At 40.6% G+C, this 18541-nt stretch overlaps 1 protein-coding gene and 1 long non-coding RNA gene across 12 annotated transcripts in view; one reads left to right on the top strand and one right to left on the bottom strand.

Moving 5' to 3' along the window:
* The window catches only part of LOC140639152 (uncharacterized), a 114777-nt gene extending 100419 nt beyond the window's left edge, over window positions 1-14358 (bottom strand). For all 4 annotated transcript variants that reach the window (XR_012035991.1, XR_012035994.1, XR_012035992.1 and 1 more), the window contains exon 1: window positions 14104-14358. This is a non-coding gene — a long non-coding RNA (uncharacterized lncRNA). The remainder of the gene's footprint in view (window positions 1-14103) is intronic.
* A 271-nt stretch (window positions 14359-14629) lies between these two features.
* Window positions 14630-18541, top strand: part of CEP78 (centrosomal protein 78) — a 33086-nt gene continuing 29174 nt past the window's right edge. For 2 of the 8 annotated variants that reach the window (XM_072837638.1, XM_072837615.1), the window contains exons 1-3: window positions 14634-14945; window positions 17918-18090; window positions 18187-18259. In XM_072837638.1, coding sequence (XP_072693739.1) covers window positions 14693-14945; window positions 17918-18090; window positions 18187-18259 — 499 coding nt within the window. In that variant the 5' untranslated portion in view covers window positions 14634-14692. Of the gene's footprint in view, window positions 14946-17917; window positions 18091-18186; window positions 18260-18541 lie in introns of those variants that run through there. The other 6 variants (XM_072837622.1, XM_072837609.1, XM_072837630.1 and 3 more) reach the window with 5 other exon arrangements.

Genomic DNA, 18541 nt, shown 5'->3' with positions numbered 1-18541 from the left:
CCTGGGCCCTGTCAGTTATGGAGCTGTGCCTGGGCACATTTTATGATTAATTTAAAGCTATAGAGAGTGACAAGTTTGAGGTGAGGAGGTCATCTGCCTCATCCTCTAATAGGCACTACTTGTTTTTATGGTTTCTAATTACACAAGTGACTTAGTTTGAGTCCCTAGAAGCAGACTTGGAGAGGAGGAACTGTTCTAGGACAATCCAAGAGAGCTAGAGCTGGAAGGAGGCCAGAAAGTACAATTTCAAGTGAAGTCCCCTGAAGCCAGGGAAGTCATTTAGGGTGAATCACAGGGGAGCTGCACAGAATCAAAATGCATGCCTTCGAGTTGTCCAATCAGGGGCTAGGCTGTGGGATCCAGACTCCTTATGACAGTTGTTTGCTAAAAGCTGGGTGGGGAGAGGAACACGAATGAGCAGCCATGTCTGGCTCCCCACACCACAAGCAAAGCTGTTTCTTGTAGCCTGAAGTCACTATAGCAAGCAACAAAGAGACACAGGTGCTGACTGCTGGAGGGCCAAGCACCTTAGGTGCTGGAAACATAAAACATAGATACATTCTAATATAACTATTTGAAATATCAGAAATGTGGCGAACAAAAAGTGCTCCTCCAGAGAGGGGTAACCCTGATAGCAAGGCGACCTGTGTTCTTCAGGTCATTTTCTGTGCTCTAACATTCAGTCCACAAGTAATTACACTGTGTGTCCACTAGATGCTGCAGATACATAAAACGGACTTGGTCTCTGCTCTCGCATACCTTACATTCTAGTGGGCATGGTACTTGTCTGACTGTCCTGCTTTTCGCCTGTTTCATTTTAGGACGTATCATGGATACCTTGCTACATCAACATACACAAATTTGCTAGATATTTTATTGGCCCCATAAACTTCCATAAAATAGATATGGGTGTAATTCCTTCAACTACTTCCCTGTTAATTAAGCAGTAATTCCTAAAGGAAAAAAAACCTGAGGAGAAAATAAAGCAAATATCTTCTTTGGATCTGTGTGTGGGTATATTCTCTAAGGCTGACCGAGAGAGGATCACTGCTGTAGGATGAAGATGTATGGGGATAAGTAGAGCAATCTACCTGAAGTTAAACCTAAGAGAATGTTTCAGAAATATTCTTCCTGGGTGAGGAGGAGCAGAGGTCTGGGAGTCAGGCCAGCCTGACCACGAAAGCCATAGTAATGTGAGGAAATTGTACAGATGTTGCAATTAGAAACCATTATGAAGGGAGCCTCAGTGGCTCAGTCAGTTAAGCTCTGGTCATGATCTTAGGGTCGAGGGACTGAGTCCCATGATGGGTTCTGAGCTCAGCAAGGAGTCTGCTTGAGATTCTCTACCTCTGCCCCTAATCATCCACAAGGTCTCTCACCCCCTCTCAAATAAATAAGTAGATAAATAAAATCTTTTTTAAGAAGCCATTATGAGTCTTTGGAGGAACTTAAGTCATTTTACAATAGATGTATATTGTATGATTTCCAGTTATTAGGGCTTTTTTTTTTAAGATTTTATTTATTTATTCATGAGAGACACAGAGAGAGAGAGGTAGAGACACAGGCAGAGGGAGAAGCAGGCTCCCTGCAGGGAGCCCTATGCAGGATTCAATCCCTGGACCCCAGGGATCACACTCTAAGCCAAAGGCAAATGCTCAACCACTGAGCCACCCAGGTGCCCCTCCAGTTATTAGTTTGCCATGCAGTCCTCCGATGCACACTACAAATACAGATGAGGAAAATAAAGACCAAGTTGCACAACCAGAGTGGTGAAACCTGTATTTAAAATTTAATCTTGACCCCTCTACCCATATTTTTTCCAAACACAATGCTGCCTCCATTTTTGCTAAATTGTTAGCTTTTAAGTGGCAGAGTATAAATTGGGTTTGCATTTTACTGCCTGGCCCAGGAGAAGGGGAGAGACATGATTAGGGACAATGAAATTGTTTATAAGCAGGATGAGCCTGTAGGTGAGAAAATTAACTCTTTATTTTTAAGTAAATATTAAAGTAGAAATGTAACATGCAGTCAGAAGAAGTGCACAAATCAGAACACCTGTGTAGGGACACAGCGCCTCAATTCTGATTCCTATCATCATGGAGTTATTTCACCTGTTTCAGAACTTCAAAAATGGTGGTAAGCAACTTCAAAATGAGTTCCAATGATCTCTATATCCTGGTATTGATGTCTTTGTGTAATATAATTTATGTCTGGCTTCTTTCACTCAACATTAAATTGTGATTTGGCCATATTTTTGCTCAAAGAGTTCATTCACTTTCATTGTATTCTAGTGCATGAAGTTACCATTTATTCTGCTCTTGATAGGCATTTGGGTTATTTCTAGTTTGGGGCTATATAAATAGTGCTTCCTTGAACATACTTCTGCATGCCTCTTGGAACATATAGATATATACATATACACACACACACACGTGCTGAGTGTATGCTTGGTGTACAATTGCTAGGTCCTTAGGCTACACATACCTACACTTTCCATGCTACAGCCAGCACTTTCTGAAGTGCAGATATTGATTTCTCTCCCACCAGCAGTGCATAGGAGTTACAGCCACTCTACATCCTCCTCATCAGCTCAGCGGTATCCCATTGTGGTTTTAATTTTGTTTTCATTTCCCTGGTTAATTAATTTGTTTCAAATTTTTAACTAAGTTACTCTTCTTTTCCCTCATTAGGATGAGCACCTTGTCATGGATTTTTTTTTTTTTTTTTTTAGTGATTTTGGATATTTTATTCTGTGAAGTACCTGTTCAAGCTTTGCCTATTTTTCTGTTGGGTTGTCTGTATTTTTCTGGATTCAAGTATTTTTTTGGAACCAAGTTCTCGTCACAGGTAAATATTGAAAAGACCTTCTCTCATTCTTTGCTTTGCTTTTTCACTCTTCAGTGATCATTTTGTTGATCATTTAGATCAATAATCCAACTGGAATTGACTTTTGTATATGGAGTGATATAAGGATCAATATCAATTTCTTTCCATAAATGACACATAAGCATTTACTGAAAAAAATCCTTTGTCCATTGTATTGCCACCTTTGTCATAAATGAAGTGACCTTATCTACCTGGGTAGGGACCAAACCTGCTGTTCTCTTCCATTGCTCTATTTCTATTCTTGTACCAATATCACATTGTTTTAATTATCATAACTTTAATGAGTCATGTTGTCTGACACATAGTCCTCCAACTTTGTTCTTTTTCATATCTTACTATGAGTGGCCTTAGAATCTCCATATAAATTTTCGATTCAGCTTGTCAATTTACAGACACACATACACACACACAGAAAAGATTAATTCCTACTGCACTGAATCTGTAGAAAGTTTGGAGATTACTTGAATCATGCAAACAATGACCAATGATTTATCTATTTATTTAAATCTGGTTTAATTTATGTCACTAAAGCTTTTTAGTTTTCTGTGTAGAGTTTTCCTCAACTTTTTGTTATATTTATTCCTAGGTGTTTGATTTTCTTAAAACATTTTTGTTATAAAATGTCACAGTCAAGAAACCACAAAAAGCACATAAATAGCCGAATGATATTATAAGACAAATATTCTTGTAATCACCACCCAATTAAAGAAATAGAACTTTGCCTGAAGCCCCTCCTTGTGTTCTGATTCAATTATAATTTCTTTCTTCCAAAAAGTAATCATTTTCCTCATTTTATAATTGACTTATCCTCAAATTTCTTTATAAATTCATCATCCAAGTTTGTATCCCTAGAAAGCATGGTTTAGTTTTGCTGTTTTAAATAACGACTTTTTCTCTTTTACTCTGTAAGTCACCTTTCCATCCTTCTACTGCCCTTCAATTTATCTGCTGAAGAATGCAGGTGTTTCCAAATTGAATTCTGCTAGAGTCCAGCATAAACTCATTGGAGATTGAAAAATTATATTCTAACTTGATCACTTCTTTTCCACTTATTGGCAGAAATAGTTTTATGAAGTTCTATGGCCCAGTCTACAATTTGGGGGCACACTGATACAGTTCACAATGGAAAGGTAGGATAAAAACTTGGTTATTCTCTCACCCCACCCAATTCTACCTCTACCATTAAAAAAATCAGTTTTTATTATAATGCATTTTTTCCAAATTATCCTCATAAGTTGACTTTTTTTGGTATCCATAGAAACCCATGGATTTATTTATTTATTTATTTTTTGAAACCCATGGATTTAAATGTAGTTGATGGCTTTCAATTCATTGTAATTATTATCCCACTGAAGTTCAAACTGTTCCATTATCCGCAGAAAGCCTCTTAACATTTGTCCCTGGAGTCCTTCTGAAGTGGCCAGTACGCTTTGAAAACTTCCTTGTTATTTGGTATCGCAAAAATTTCCAAGTTCATTTCACACAAATGCACCACAGACTTTAATTAAACTATTTCAAGACCATAATCTGGGCCCTATGGATGTTTTTTGCTACTAGGTTGGTCATCAGTTCTAGGCCTATTCAACAGAGATAGGATACGTGTGTGTGTGTGTGTGTTTGACACATATATATAACACATTTTTCATATATAATTATATACATAGATAGTATATAGTATATATAAATGTATAGATGTAGACACAGCCCTAAATACATAGGTCTGTATAAATATAGTTAAAATGGTGTGCCTAGATGGTTCAGCTGGTTAAGTGTCTGCCTTCAGCTCAGATCATGATCTCAGGGTCCAGAGATCAACCCCTGAGCCAGGATCCCTGCTCAGTGGAGAGTCCTTCTCTCTCTGCCCCACCCCCTCTTGTGCACTATGCTGTCTCTCAAATCAATAAAATCTTTAAAAATATATATAGTTAAAATGCCTTATTAATTACAGATAATTCTAATTGAGCACTGCAGTTTTTACTAACCTCCTTTATATTATCTCTGTATTCTACTTCCTCCATCCTGAGAACCCTAGTTCCCTAGCTCACAGCAGATGTTATAACTAGAATACTCCAGGGTTGCCTGGGTGGCTCAGTTGGTTAAGTGTCTGACTCTTGATTTAAGGTCATGATCTCAGGGTCCTGAGAGCGAGGCCCACATTGGGTTCCCATTGAGTGTGGAGTCTGCTTGTCCCTCTCCCTCTGCTCTTCTCCCTACTCTCTCTCTCTAGAATAAATAAAATCTTTTAAAAAAAATAATCCTATTTTTTCGATGATTTCTCATTTGTTCCATTCCATATTACTCAGAGAACAGACTTAGAATTGCATTTTCTATATTATTTTTAATATAAACAATGCTTGAAAACAGTTTTAACTTCATTTGGTGTTTGTTCAGTCTTTCTGTCATTTATAGGATTGATACCTATATTGCCAGAGCAAACAACCATTGCATACAGTATTCTTTCCGTTTAACCCTCATTTACTTCTCATTTTATAAGAAGTAACTACACTTAATGCTCACTAGCAGTACTTACATTGATGGTCTCCAGTCATTTTGGCTGTGTTATACTCTTTAATAGTTTCCTTCAGAAGGGTTCATGGAATCCAGATACCCTGAGTTCTTGCATATAGGTCAACAGTCTGTGCCCTTTATAGTTAAGTTAGTCTGTTAGGATTAAAATTCCAATTTCCCATTTTAGGTCTAAAATTTCTCTAGAATACATCTTGGTGAATACCTGGGTGGTTCAGTGGTTGAGCATCTGCCTTCGGCTCTGATCATGATCCCGGGGTCCTGGGATCGAGTCCCACATCAGGCTCCCCACAGGGAGTTTACTTCTCCCTCTGCCTATGTCTCTGCCTCTCTGTGTCTCATGAATAAATACACATTGGTGTTGATCATTTTGACTTACTATTCTCAGCTATGTAATGTACTTGTTCAATATACAGTTTCTTTTAGTATTATTTTTACTATTACTATTATTTCAGAAAAGTTCTTAAATTATACTGTTAGTATTTGTTCTATTTCCTTGCTTTGGTTTTATTCTTTAGGTACATCTCTCATTTGTATATTTTTTTTCCTATATTCAGTATTTGTCACCTTCTCTTGAATCTTTTTCTTTTTTTTTTCTTGAATCTTTTTCAACTGCTTTTTATATTTTAAAATTTTAGAATATTCCATAATTTATGGAATATTTTTCATCTATTTTTCATAAGGCATTATCTATTGTGTTTATTCACTCTTGTATGTCTCCTGATTGGCTTTTTTTTTTTTTAATTTTTATTTATTTATGATAGTCACAGAGAGAGAGAGAGAGGCAGAGACACAGGCAGAGGGAGAAGCAGGCTCCATGCACCGGGAACCCGACGTGGGATTCGATCCCGGGTCTCCGGGATCGCGCCCTGGGCCAAAGGCAGGCGCCAAACCGCTGCGCCACCCAGGGATCCCGGCTTTTTTTTTTTTATTATTGACTTCTTTTTTAAATGAATTCTTTCCATTTCAATTTATTCCTGAGATCTGTTTTATTGTTTGAATACTAAGCTGACCTTGCATTACCAGAATAAAACCAATTCAGTTGGGATGTATTTTAGTTTTACATACCATGGATACAGTTTGTGCTTTTGTTTACAATCTTTGCAAGCATGTTCAGAAAAGAAATTGGCTTGTGATTCCATTCTTGTAATGTTCTTTTCAGCTTTGGTCTGAGGCTTATGCTGGCCTCATTTTTTTTTAAAAAGGATTTGAACAGTGTATTCTTTTATTTCTGTTTCCTGGAAGATTTTTAACTAAAATTGCTGCTATTTCTTCTGTAAATATTTTAAAGAATTTACCAAGAAAGCCACTTATCCCTGGAAATTTTTTTCTGTTAAGGTATCTAATTAGAGTTATTAGATATTCTTTTCTTTCTTAGGTTATTGTTAATATTTCATTTTTGCATTTTAAAAGAAAATTATTGCATTTTTAAAGAAATTGTAATTTTGGATGAATTTTCAAATTTCTAAAATTTATATTTTAATTTATAAAATCATAATGTTAAAATTATAATGTTAAAATTAAATTTATATTTATATTTTAATTTATAAAATTATGTTAAAATTATAATGTTAAAATTTATAATTTTAACAGCTTTGAGATATAATTTATAATACATAATTTACCATCATTTCACCCATTTAATGTAAGCGATTCAATGCTATTGAGAGTTGTGCAACCATCACCAAAATCCAATTTTAGAAGATTTTTATCCCCCCACCAAAAAACTCAAGACACATCAGTAGCCTTTTGCCATTCTCCTCAACCCTCTCAACCATAGGCAACCACTCATCACTTTCTGTCTCTACAGTTTTGCCTATTCTGGGCTTTTCATAATAAACGGAGTTACACAATATGTGGTCTTTTGTGAGTGGCTTCTTTCCTTTTGCATAATACTTTCATGGTTCATCCATGCTGTAACATGTACCAATAATTCATTCCTTTTTATAGCTGAAAAATATTTCATTGTATGAATATTCCACATTTTGTTTATTCATTGATCAATAATGTGACATCTGGGTTATTTCCACCTTTTGATATTATCAATATGCTTTTATGAACATTCACCTAAAAGTTTTTGGGTGGACCTAAGTTTTTACTTCTGCTGAGTATCTATCTGGTAGTGGAAGTGCGGGGTCACAAAGTAACTCTGATGTTCAACATTTTGAGAAATTGTCAAACTGTTTTGTAAAATGACAGCACTATTTTACATTCCCATTTGCAGTGTATATGGTTTTCAATCTCTTGTCTTTGGCCTAGAACATAATTTACCATGGAGTGTTTCATATCACTTGAGAAGGTAAATTTAAGTCTTGTTGGGTTAAGCATTAACACGCTTTGTTAGGTCTAGTAATTTATGGTGTGGTTCAAGTGTTCTATCTACTTGTTGATCTTCTGCCAACTTAACCTATCCATTGTTGATGCCGGGGTAATGAAGTCAACTAATATTGTTGAATTCTCTATTTCTCTAATTCTTCATGTATCTTGGTATCATCTTCTTGCTTTTTGAAGTTCTCTTATGATTTGTATGTGTTCATAATTTTTATGTCTTCCTGATAGACTGACTCTTTTCCCACCATAAAATCTCCCTCTTTATATCATTTTTTTGTTGTTGTTTTGCTTTAAGGTCTGTTTTGTCTAGTATTTGTATAACCACTACAGCATTATCACAGTTACTATCTACATGATGTACATTTTTTCATCTTTTATTTTGAACATATTTATATCTTTAAATCTAAGGAGTATCTCCTGTAGACAATATCTTGTTTTTTATTCAGTTTGTTAATCCTGCCTTTTGATTGTTTCATTCATTCACATCTAATTTTATTATTGATATGGTAGGATACATAGGAAACATAGATGTCTGTCATTTTACCTTTTGTTTTCTGTATGTTTCATGTTTTTTGGGTTTGTTGTTGTTCCTCTATTCTTCTTTTATTGCCTCCTTATATATCAAATGGACATTTTTTAGTGCAACATTTAATTCCATTTACTATCAATTTTTTTTTAGTTATGGCTGTTCTGGAGTTTACAATCTACATCTTATCAGAAGCTACTTCCAATATAAATTTCATTTCAGGAGTGCCTGGGTGGCTCAGTCAGTTAAGTGTCTGGGTTCGGCTCAGGTTATGGTCCTAGGGTCTTGGGATTGAGTCCTACATGTTATTGGTCTCCCTGTTTGGTGGGGAATCTGCTTTTCCTTCTCCCTCTGCCTCTCCCTGCCACTTGTGTATGCTTCCTCTCTCAAATAAATAAATAAATAAATAATCTTTAAAAAAAAGTAAACTAATTTCATTCTAGTCAGATATAGAAACTATACCTTTATGTTCCTCTCATCTCTCATCTCTTTTTGTTTTCATTACATATATATGTTACATATTCAGCAATACATTGTTATAAGTATGACCATAAAACATTTTATGTCTTTCAAAGGAGCTGAGAGAAGAAATAAGAACAAATTAATATTAATAGAGTTTGTTAGGTTAATCTGTTTATTGACCATTTCTGGTTCTCCTCGTTTCTTCCTATGGATTCAGGTTATGATTTAGCATCATTTTTATTCTAACACAGCTTTGTTCTCACTGCCTCCTTTGTCCATGTTGTCAGATATAGAACATTTCTATCTGTTGTATGCACAATAATCGAAATATAAACATACCATATATGTTAGGCATAAGGAACAGAGAAATGTGAATTTATGTTGTTTTTTTATAATTACCTACATCATTACTTTGATTGGAATTCTTTGTCTTGTTTTGTCTTTATGGATTTGAGTCTGATATCAACTGATGTGCTTCCATTAATTTTTCTTGTCAAGCAGGTAAGCTAGCAATGAGTTCTTTCAGTTTCTGTTTATCTATTAGGTACCCCATTGATGATACGTTGTGGAGTGGTGGGGAAAATTAAAGCGAGGTGGACTGTATTATGTATGTTTTACTTAAGCAGCTTTGGCAAACTGTCATGTGACTGAAATCATATAAAGCTACTATCACAGTTCCCCAGGAATGTTCCATAGACTGATGTTAGTAAGGAAGATGTGAATCTCAAATCTTTAATCTGTACTGACCTTAATATCATCAATTCTTCTCCCAGCAATGCAATAACAATAGTTGAGTTCTAAAGTATACCTTCCTCTGTTCCCATAGAAATTGTTACACAAATTCAGAAAGTTCTCAAAGGTGAAAAAGTGTCTGCAATGTTTATCAAGTATACAAATGTTGATGAAAGTGCCAAGGTAACATTGTCCAAGATGCAATATTCTGTGAGATCTATGAACTTGAGGCATATGTACCTATTTTACACACAATTTAGATCTGGGACAAGTTTTGGTCAGTGCTGTGTGAGCAGATATTATGCTAGCAGAGGTCTTAAGTGGGCTTAAGTGGGCTCACCTCTTGTGTTTCAACAGCCAAAGTGAGAAGAGTGTGCCCTGGAATTAGGTGCCCCACATTCAGGCCCTGGAATCAGATGTGTGGGACAGACCTCAAATGGATCCAACCATGGAGAAAAACCAGCTATCTGGAGGTCTAAAACAGAGTCACTACAGCTAATCCAGATTAAAAACAAAACAAAACCAAAATTCTTACTGATGTTGTCAAGTTTTAGGATGATTTGTTCACATTATTACAGCATAAGAGGACTAACACAATATCTTCCAAGTTACTTTTTTTTAAAGATTTTATTTATTTATTCATGAGAGACACACAGAGAGAGGCAGAGACACAGGCAGAGGGAGAAGCAAGCTCCCTGGGGGGCGCTCGATGTGGGACTCAATCCTAGGACCTGGGATCACGCCTTGAACCAAAGGCAGACACTCAGGCAGTGAGCCACCCAAGCATCCCTATCTTTCATGTTACTGATAGATGCCTGTCACTACGCCTATATATGAGGCAACTGTGTACTCAGAAATTTTGAGAATTCTTGAATTCTTGGCACCTCTCCAACACATTTCACATGGCTAAAGTTTCCCCAAACAAGTTTGGTAATGTGCCATAAAGACATCTCCCTAAACTTTTATCAAATTCAAAGCAGAGTTCTTTCTATTTATTTTCTGCTTGTATGTAGTTAAAATGCATTTTATGAATACAAAAGGATGAAAAATTGTACAGAAACATCTTTGGATAGCTGCTATTCATAGGGGAAAATTACAATAAAAATGGGCATTTCGTTGAATGTAGGATGCCTCTAGTGTCTCTAAATGCCAAGCAAACAAAGGCACTTAATAAGTACAGAATCTTGCTCTCTTCCTTTGAGAGGAAGAACAAGCTGTTCTAAAGTGGCAGAGGGATGCTCTTAGCAGCTATTTGCAACACTCTGTGAGCTTGATTATTATGTTGCTATGAAGCAGCCTATTATCCAAATGTAACTAACTACAGAACCTTGAAAAGCAGAAAGAAAAAAAAAAGAGAAAGAGTCAGAGAACTCATTTCATTCATTGGTTCATTCCCCAAATATTCACTGACCAGGTTGACCCATGTGTATAATACCATGCTGAGAACTGCACAGAACGCAGAGATGTATCCTCACTCTCAGAGAGCTTCAATACCAGCAGGGATGATAAGATGTAGATGCCTTATGGCAGTTCCAGATGTGTCCTATTAAGCTGTTTGCAAGTTCAGAGGAGAGAAGGGATCCATATCTTGCTTGGATTCTCAGTGAAGCTTTCTCAGAGAAGGAGACATAAGGGCAGTGACCAGAAAAAATTTTGACATTATAATATGCACTGGAAGGGAGCAAAGATGTAGAGATAATTAGATCCATAGATTAAAAACCAGTCTGGAAAGTGAAATTAAAGCCAAATTATGCAAAGTTTTAAATGTCATTCTTAAATGTTTGGGCTTTATTGTGTTGGCAATAGGTGTTATGGAAGGTTTCGAATAGGGCAATGGCATGATCCTTGAACCTTGGGACGTGTAATAAATGAAGGAGAGCCTGAATGTAGGAAGACATACTATTCTCTGAAGCAATCATCATAATCCACACGTAAAACAATAAATGGTAGAGTAATGGAACACAAATAGAAGAGAGAAGTACGAGAGAGACTCCATAAAGGAAAAACTGCCAAGGCTTGATCATTGATTGGATACATTCATTTTTTCATTTAACAAGTATTATAACTAGTGCTACAGTTAAGCATGTAGTAACTGTGGTAGTTGCTGGAGATGCAAGAGTAAGTAAAACAGATGTGATTTCTTCCTCATGGACCATATGGTAAGTGTCTATCTTAAAATGACTATGAAATGTGGTGAAGGCTATGAATGACAGGTACATGGTGTTATGAGAGCTTAGGGTAAGAGGATTTGATGAGTTGAGTAGGTAAGGGAATACTTCCTTGACAATGTGACAGGTGAACTGAGAAGGATGAGGAGACCTTAACCAGGTGCAGAGTAAAGGGGATATTCCATGTAGAGGAGAAACTACGGACAGTGAACCACTGAAATATGTAGGTCTGAAAGAAGTCCACTGTGGGCTGGACTCCTGAAAAATGAAAGGGAGAAGGGTGCAAGACAAGTGTTCAGAGATTACGCCCCCATCATGCCCAGGAGATACACTATCCTGCAGACCAGGTAACTCAAAGTGCCAGCAGACAGTGAGATAAGGAGCTTGTTCTAGGATGTAACTCAACACACTGCTACTTTTATCAAGAAAATCTTGCCTGCTGAACTAAACAGGATGTTTTATGCATTTACACTCTGCAGCAAGTTCCTTATCTTATAGAACAGTAACAGTTCTCAACCAGCAGCCAGTTCGTGACTCCACAATGAGTAGCAATATTTTAGACCATTGTGAGGAGGACTGCCTTTATCCTAAGAGCAATGGGAAGTCTTGAAAGGATTTAAAGAAAAAGTGGTGGTGGCTGCACTAATGTTGAAGCATGGATCGAAAAGCAGCCACAGTTTGTGGAAAGAAGATGAAGAAGTCTGCATCTAAAAACTTATTTTCCTAGTGAAATACGAGGTATCCTCTTCAGGTCAGAGACACAGTGTCTAGTGGTAACATGAAAAGAGTAGAGGAAGTTTGGAAGAGCCATTGTGAATAGCTGTAAATAAAGAAGTGGAAAAAAGAAATGGGAACTACAAGGCACTTAAAATAAGACAGGCTATGTTGTTGACCAGGTTGACATTGGTCTGTGACTGGATCCAACAAACTTGTTGTTCTGAAAGCAGGTCCAGAGAGGATCAGTGTTAGAGATGAGCAGATGGCAGTGGCATTAGGCTCTGTGGGAAGGTAAGTTGGGTTGGAAGTCTGGGTATAATTGTTGTCCGGATGGATTAGGAGTGAAGTATAGTGAGTAAGAGGTAAAACGATCCCACTTAACCAGTGGATAGTGTCAAAAACCAAACTCCACATATAGAATAAAACAAAGCAGAGTTTATTGCAAGGCTTTTGACCTCCAACATGGGAAACTCAAAGTTCTGGGAGCAACCGATTCTGAGTTGCTCACAGGCTAAGGGATATATATATATATATATATATATATATATATATATTTTTTTTTTTTTTTTTTTTTTTTTTTTTTTGGAATGCAGACGCTATTTGTTTTTTCCAGCTGATTGCTTGCCTAGTGGTCTTCTATCTTATGTGGATCAGGGTAGCTGAGTCAAGGAACAAGTCCAAGGAAGATATGATCAGAGGTGGCATTTGAGGATTGCCTGGTGTCCTCTGCTTATTTTTGAGCAGAGCTGTACATTCCTGTAACTTAGGTTTCCTTTACGTGTGGCAATTGACCATCTTCATTTTGTCCCTGACATAAGCGACTCTATTTTAGTTTGGTTCTACAGTGGAAGAGGAAGGCTGTACACATGACACCTACGACCTGATCAAAGGATGATCACTGTTTTAGAAACTGGATACAAATAAAGGTTCTGAGGCCAAAGATCTGACTTCTACTTACTTAGTGGCTATACAATTGTATATTCCCTGTGGAGTTAGGAAAATTAAAATATTTCATACTTTTATTATTATTTTTAAAGATTTTATTTATTTATTCATGAGAGACACAGGCAGAGGGAGAAGCAGGCTCCATGCAGGGAGCCCACGTGGGGCTCGATCCCGGGTCTCCAGGATCCGGCCCTGGGCTGACCGCGGCGCTATACCGCTGAGCCACCCGGGCTGCCCTATTTCATACTTTTAAAGATCGTATGTATTTATTTGAAAGAGAGAGTGAATGACCAGGGAGACAGGCAGAGGGAGAGTGACAAACAGACTCCCTGCTGAGCAGGGAGCCCGACCACCCGGCTCCATGTGGGGCTGGATCCCAGGACCCTGAGATCATGACCTGAGCCCAAGTCGTACATTCAACTTGACTGAGCCCCCCAAATTATTTTAAACAGTGCTTAAAATAATGCTTAATAGGGGTGCTTGGGTGGCTCAGTCGTTTAAGCGTGTCTGTTCAGCTCAGGTCATGATCACGGGGTCCTGGGATCGAGACTTGCCGGGGGGGGGGGGGGGGGGAATCCCTGCTCAGCGGGGCGTCTGTTTCTCCCTCTGCCCCTCCCCCCACTCGTCTGTCCGTCTGTCTCTCGCTCTCACAAAAATCTTTAAGAGTTACCCGTCATTGTGAAAACAAAACAAAGCGGTTACTAGCGATCAACAATTATGTCCTGAATTCATGGAACTCTTCACAACAGGCCAACAACCGGGTGAGGGAAGCAGAACCAACAGAAGCGAAGGGTGATCTGTAGCAATTACCATTCCCGGACGGCGGCGGACACCCACTCTAGGCGTTCGCCCATCCCACATCCAACGTCCTCTCCCGGGCGGGGCAAGCGCAGACCCTCGTCAGAAGCGTAGACCACTTTTCAAACGCGCTGCTCCGTTCACTTCTCACTGTGATTCGACCAGGAAACCCTCTCCGCAGTCCCCCAGTCCCGAGAGCCGCCGACCTTCCGCACCTCCCTCGCCTCGAAGGTCCCGCCTCTCGTCGTGCCGCGCCTTCCTCGCGAGAGGCGGGGCCTGCGTGCTGACGCACGGCGGGCGCGCTGACGCCCCGGCGCACCGCCCCCGCAGGCCCCGCCCCCGCCCCTCCCCCCGGCGTGAACCGCAGCCCCGCGCCGCGGAAGGCGGTGAGGCGGGAGCCAACGGCCGGCGCCGTGCGGCGGGGGGCGGCGCGGGAGCGCGGCGTCGAGGGGCCGGGCCTCGCCGGGGCCGGGACCCTGCGTGTGCGGTCCGAGCCGCCGCTCCTGCGCAGCGCAGCCGCCGGCCGTAGGCGACCGGGCGGTCCGCGGCGCCAGCGGGCATTGTGTGCGCCGCCGGCGTGGCCCGAGGCCGCCCGCTGGCCATGATCGACTCGGCGAAGCTGCGCCGCGACGGCGCGGCCGACTTCTTCTCGCACTACGAGTACCTGTGCGCGCTGCAGGACTCGGTGCCCCCGCCCGCGGTGCGCGCCTGCCTGCGGGAGGGCGTGCTGGACTTCAACGCCGACCGCCTGCGCGGCGTGGACTGGGCGCCGCTGCTGAGCGCGCTCAGGATTAATAAGGATCTGCCCCTGGTCTCCATCAAGAGCTGCTTCCAGCCGTGGCTTGGCGAAACAGGTTCGTGGCTCCCGCTCCCAGCCGCCCTCGAGTGGGTGTGGCGCGGCGGGGCGTGAGACGGTGATGAGAACCCGCCAGCTCGGCGGCCCGCAGCTAACGGGGCGCGCGCGCTGTGCCTGGCGATGCGAGGATGCACCCGCTCGGTACTCGCAGAGAGCACCTAGAGCAGCTGGGGACATCATTAAGCATTGGACACATATTACCTGGTTTTCCCAAGAACGATTTAGGCTGACAGAACGGACTCACCCGGCCTTTTGCTTCGTTTCGTTCTGAGTCATATACGGCGCTGTTTTATTTTTTTAGTGACATCGTACAGTGTGGATAGAGCACAGACGTGAAGGGAGCCCAGGGTTTGAATTCCAAGACTTCTACCCTGTGTGGCCTGAGCAGGCTATTTTTGCACTACAGTCCCCACACTTGTAAAGGGGCATTAAAAACCACTCTTTCCATGGGTTCATAGAATTAAGTAGGCAGTTTAATAAGAGTGCGCTTACTGTGCTGAGCCCTGAGTACATGTGTAGAATTCTTGAATCACTATATGGTACACCTGAAACTACTATGCCATTGTATGGTAGCTGCACTGGAATTTTAATAAATAAGTGTGTAATTTTTACACACACAGCCAAAAAAGAATTAAGCAGATTGTTTGTATGTAGAGTTTCCAGGCACTCAGATGAGCTCAGCCAGCACCAAGCACTGCTGGAGACAAGGCTTCTGCCCTAGAGGATCTCCACTTCTACTGGGGGAGGCAGCAAGTAAACACAAGCACAGTAGTCAGTGCTCTGGAAGTGACCTCTGGTGCTGCAAAACCCGGGACAGTAGAAGGGAGTGTTCAGGGAAGGCTTCTTGGAGGAGGTGCCTCCTCTCTGAGGAGGACGTGTGGAAGCTTCTCCAATGGCAGGAGGAAATTGCTTGTGCAAAAGTTGGAGAAATACAAGAAAATATGGCAAAACAAAACCACAGGACTAGAACTTAGAGTTTGAAGAAGGGAGGGCTGAGACTGGAAACCTGGTGGGGACCACCCGGGGAGGGGCCGTGGTTGTCCTATCATGGTTGGCTGGATGTTTATCCCAAAGGCTGTGGGAGACACTCCAGGACCGAGAGATGGACTTTGGTTTAGAAGCTTGCTCTGCCCTCCATATGGAAGGCAGTTGATGGGGAGGAGGGTGAATTGTAATCTGAGAACCCCAAATACATATAGAAAAGGAGGACTGGATTTCAGAGATGAAAGAGATGGGATGGATGGGGCCTAGTGACCCATTAGAAGAGGAGGGCAGCAAGCTTGGGTAACAATTTATAGCAGCACCTTTCTGTGAGACAGAGCACAGTAAAAGGGGATTGGGGTTGGGGAGAGGATCTCACTTCATCCTTAATGCTTTAAGAGGGCCATGAGGGGCATGCAGTGTATCTGCTAGATATCTCTAGGCTGCAGGTGCAGATCTGGGCCTTATGGGGGAGGGTTTGAAGGTAGAGGAGAAACTGAGGGAACCTACAAAGTTCTAGAAAATCCTAAGCCTGAAAGATATTTTTTAAGATAGACTCACTTGAGTGTGTTTATAAGCTGAGACAAAGTTACAGCACACCAGGAAGATCCAGGAGAGGAAATGGATACTGATTTATTTTTTAAAAACCTGAATACTTTATGTGCCTGGCCCTTTCCTAGGTTCTGGGTTTCACGTCATCTGTTCTCTCTCTTCTGCGGAGACATTTCAATGTATCCCCTGGTGAAGAGACGTCAGATTATTCTCTACATCTCATTTAGGTATAGGAACTGTTCCATGCCTCTGTAGGGACTTGCTTAACCAAAGTAATAACATAGAAATCAGAAGCAATTACAGTTGAAAGGGACCTCAAAGTCACGATGACTGTACTTAATCTTGCCTAATATTGCACATTAAATGTAAGAAAAATGTATCACAGAGACCATTCTTTTCAGAATCCCTTCACTGAACCTCTGTTTTCTCTTGCACCTAGTGGGCCCAGGTTATAGATTTCAGCCTCCTAGGTTTGCTTCTTTATCCTCACCAGCTTCTTTCCCTACCCCCCTTTTTAAAAAATTTTTATTTATTTATTTTAGAGGGAGCTAGAGAGCACCAGTGGTGGGGTGGGGCAGACGATGAGAAAGAATCAAGCAGACTCCTGAGCCGGGAGCCCGATGTGGGGCTTGATCTCACAACCCCAAGATCATGACCTAGGCTGAAATCAAGAGTCGGGTGCTTAACTGACTGCACCCCCATAGGCGTCCCACCTCACCCGCTTCTAGCTGGTGTTGCTGCCTCTGAGCTCAGTTCATCTGCCTACTGGGCTTCAGTGATCTTCTAAAATGAAAATATATGCTTAAAATAATGCTTGTAATGGCTTGTGATGGCACGAGATCAGTGTATGTTGGCTGCACAGCTTGTGTTGTGCACAGAGGATGAAATCTGAGCTGTGCTCTGCCAAGGGCCAAGGGGCTAGTTGGCCCTGAGGAAGGGGAGCTTTTTCTAATTCATCTGATTTAGGTACCTTTTTCTAACCCTCAGAAGCACCCTTACTGTGCCAGTGGTAGCCCTGGTCCTCATCATGTATGAGGTAAAATGGGCTTGCTGTCCCAGGCTGGCTTTGACCAACCCTGGCCTTTAGTCGTCCCCACCTGCAGTTTTTCCTGTGGCCAGCAGGTGTCAGGCTTGGATGTTTTTGCACTTGGGGGCTCTCTGCTGTTCATGCACCTCCCACCCAGACTATGTGGTCATTCTCTTTCTAGATTCAGCTTCAGGGTATCTTGAAGCCATCACTTAGATATAACTTTTTGCTTTCATAGGAACATGTACACATATAGTTTATATTTCTGTATCTCATGTGACTGATATTTTGAGTTTACACGTGTCCCTCCTTAAAGAGGGCTTTAAGGACAGATGTCATTTCTGTACCTTACCACAGAGCAGATGCTCTCTAATGATGATACTATGTATTTTACAATAATTTTGCTTTAGGCTCTGACCGAAGTAAAGTTTGCAGAAGTCGCGTTCCTGCAATAAGAAACAAAGATGTGACCTTCCAGTTATGTAAAGCTCTCAAATGTTGTTTAAGTGCCTCAAGTGCTCTAAAGAACCTGGAGCTAAATGGACTAGTGCTAAGAGAGAGAGATTTAACTGTTTTGACAAAGGTAAGTCTTCTCCAATGTGTCTTGCAAACATTGGATATTTGCTTTGAGGGGAAACTAAAGCAATAAAAAATTTAACTCTTTTTCTCCCCATTAAAGGGATTGAATAAATCGACTTCTTTGGTACACCTGTCCCTTGCAAATTGTCCAATTGGAGATGGAGGTTTAGAAAGTAAGTTTCAATCTTGTTTAAGTCTCTTCCCATCAGAATGATCTCACATTTCCCTTCATGCATGTTAATTACTGTCTGTCCCTTTTCTTTCTGGATTATCCCCTATGCCTCTTCAAACTTTGGTCTCGTCTGGCTTGTACACTGAAAGTTTGTTATGCTGGATACACTCCAAACTGGTTTTACTTAAGATCATGTTAAGCCATAAGCCACACAAATATATATTATTTTATATTTTCTGTTTTTTTGTGTTTATCTTTTTCAAGAAATAATTATGAAGAAGGG

This window comes from Canis lupus, chromosome 1 (assembly GCF_048164855.1).
Source record: "Canis lupus baileyi chromosome 1, mCanLup2.hap1, whole genome shotgun sequence".
Taxonomy (NCBI): domain Eukaryota; kingdom Metazoa; phylum Chordata; class Mammalia; order Carnivora; family Canidae; genus Canis; species Canis lupus.
Note: the sequence above shows the minus strand (reverse complement) of the source record. Positions and strands in the feature narration are given on the sequence as shown.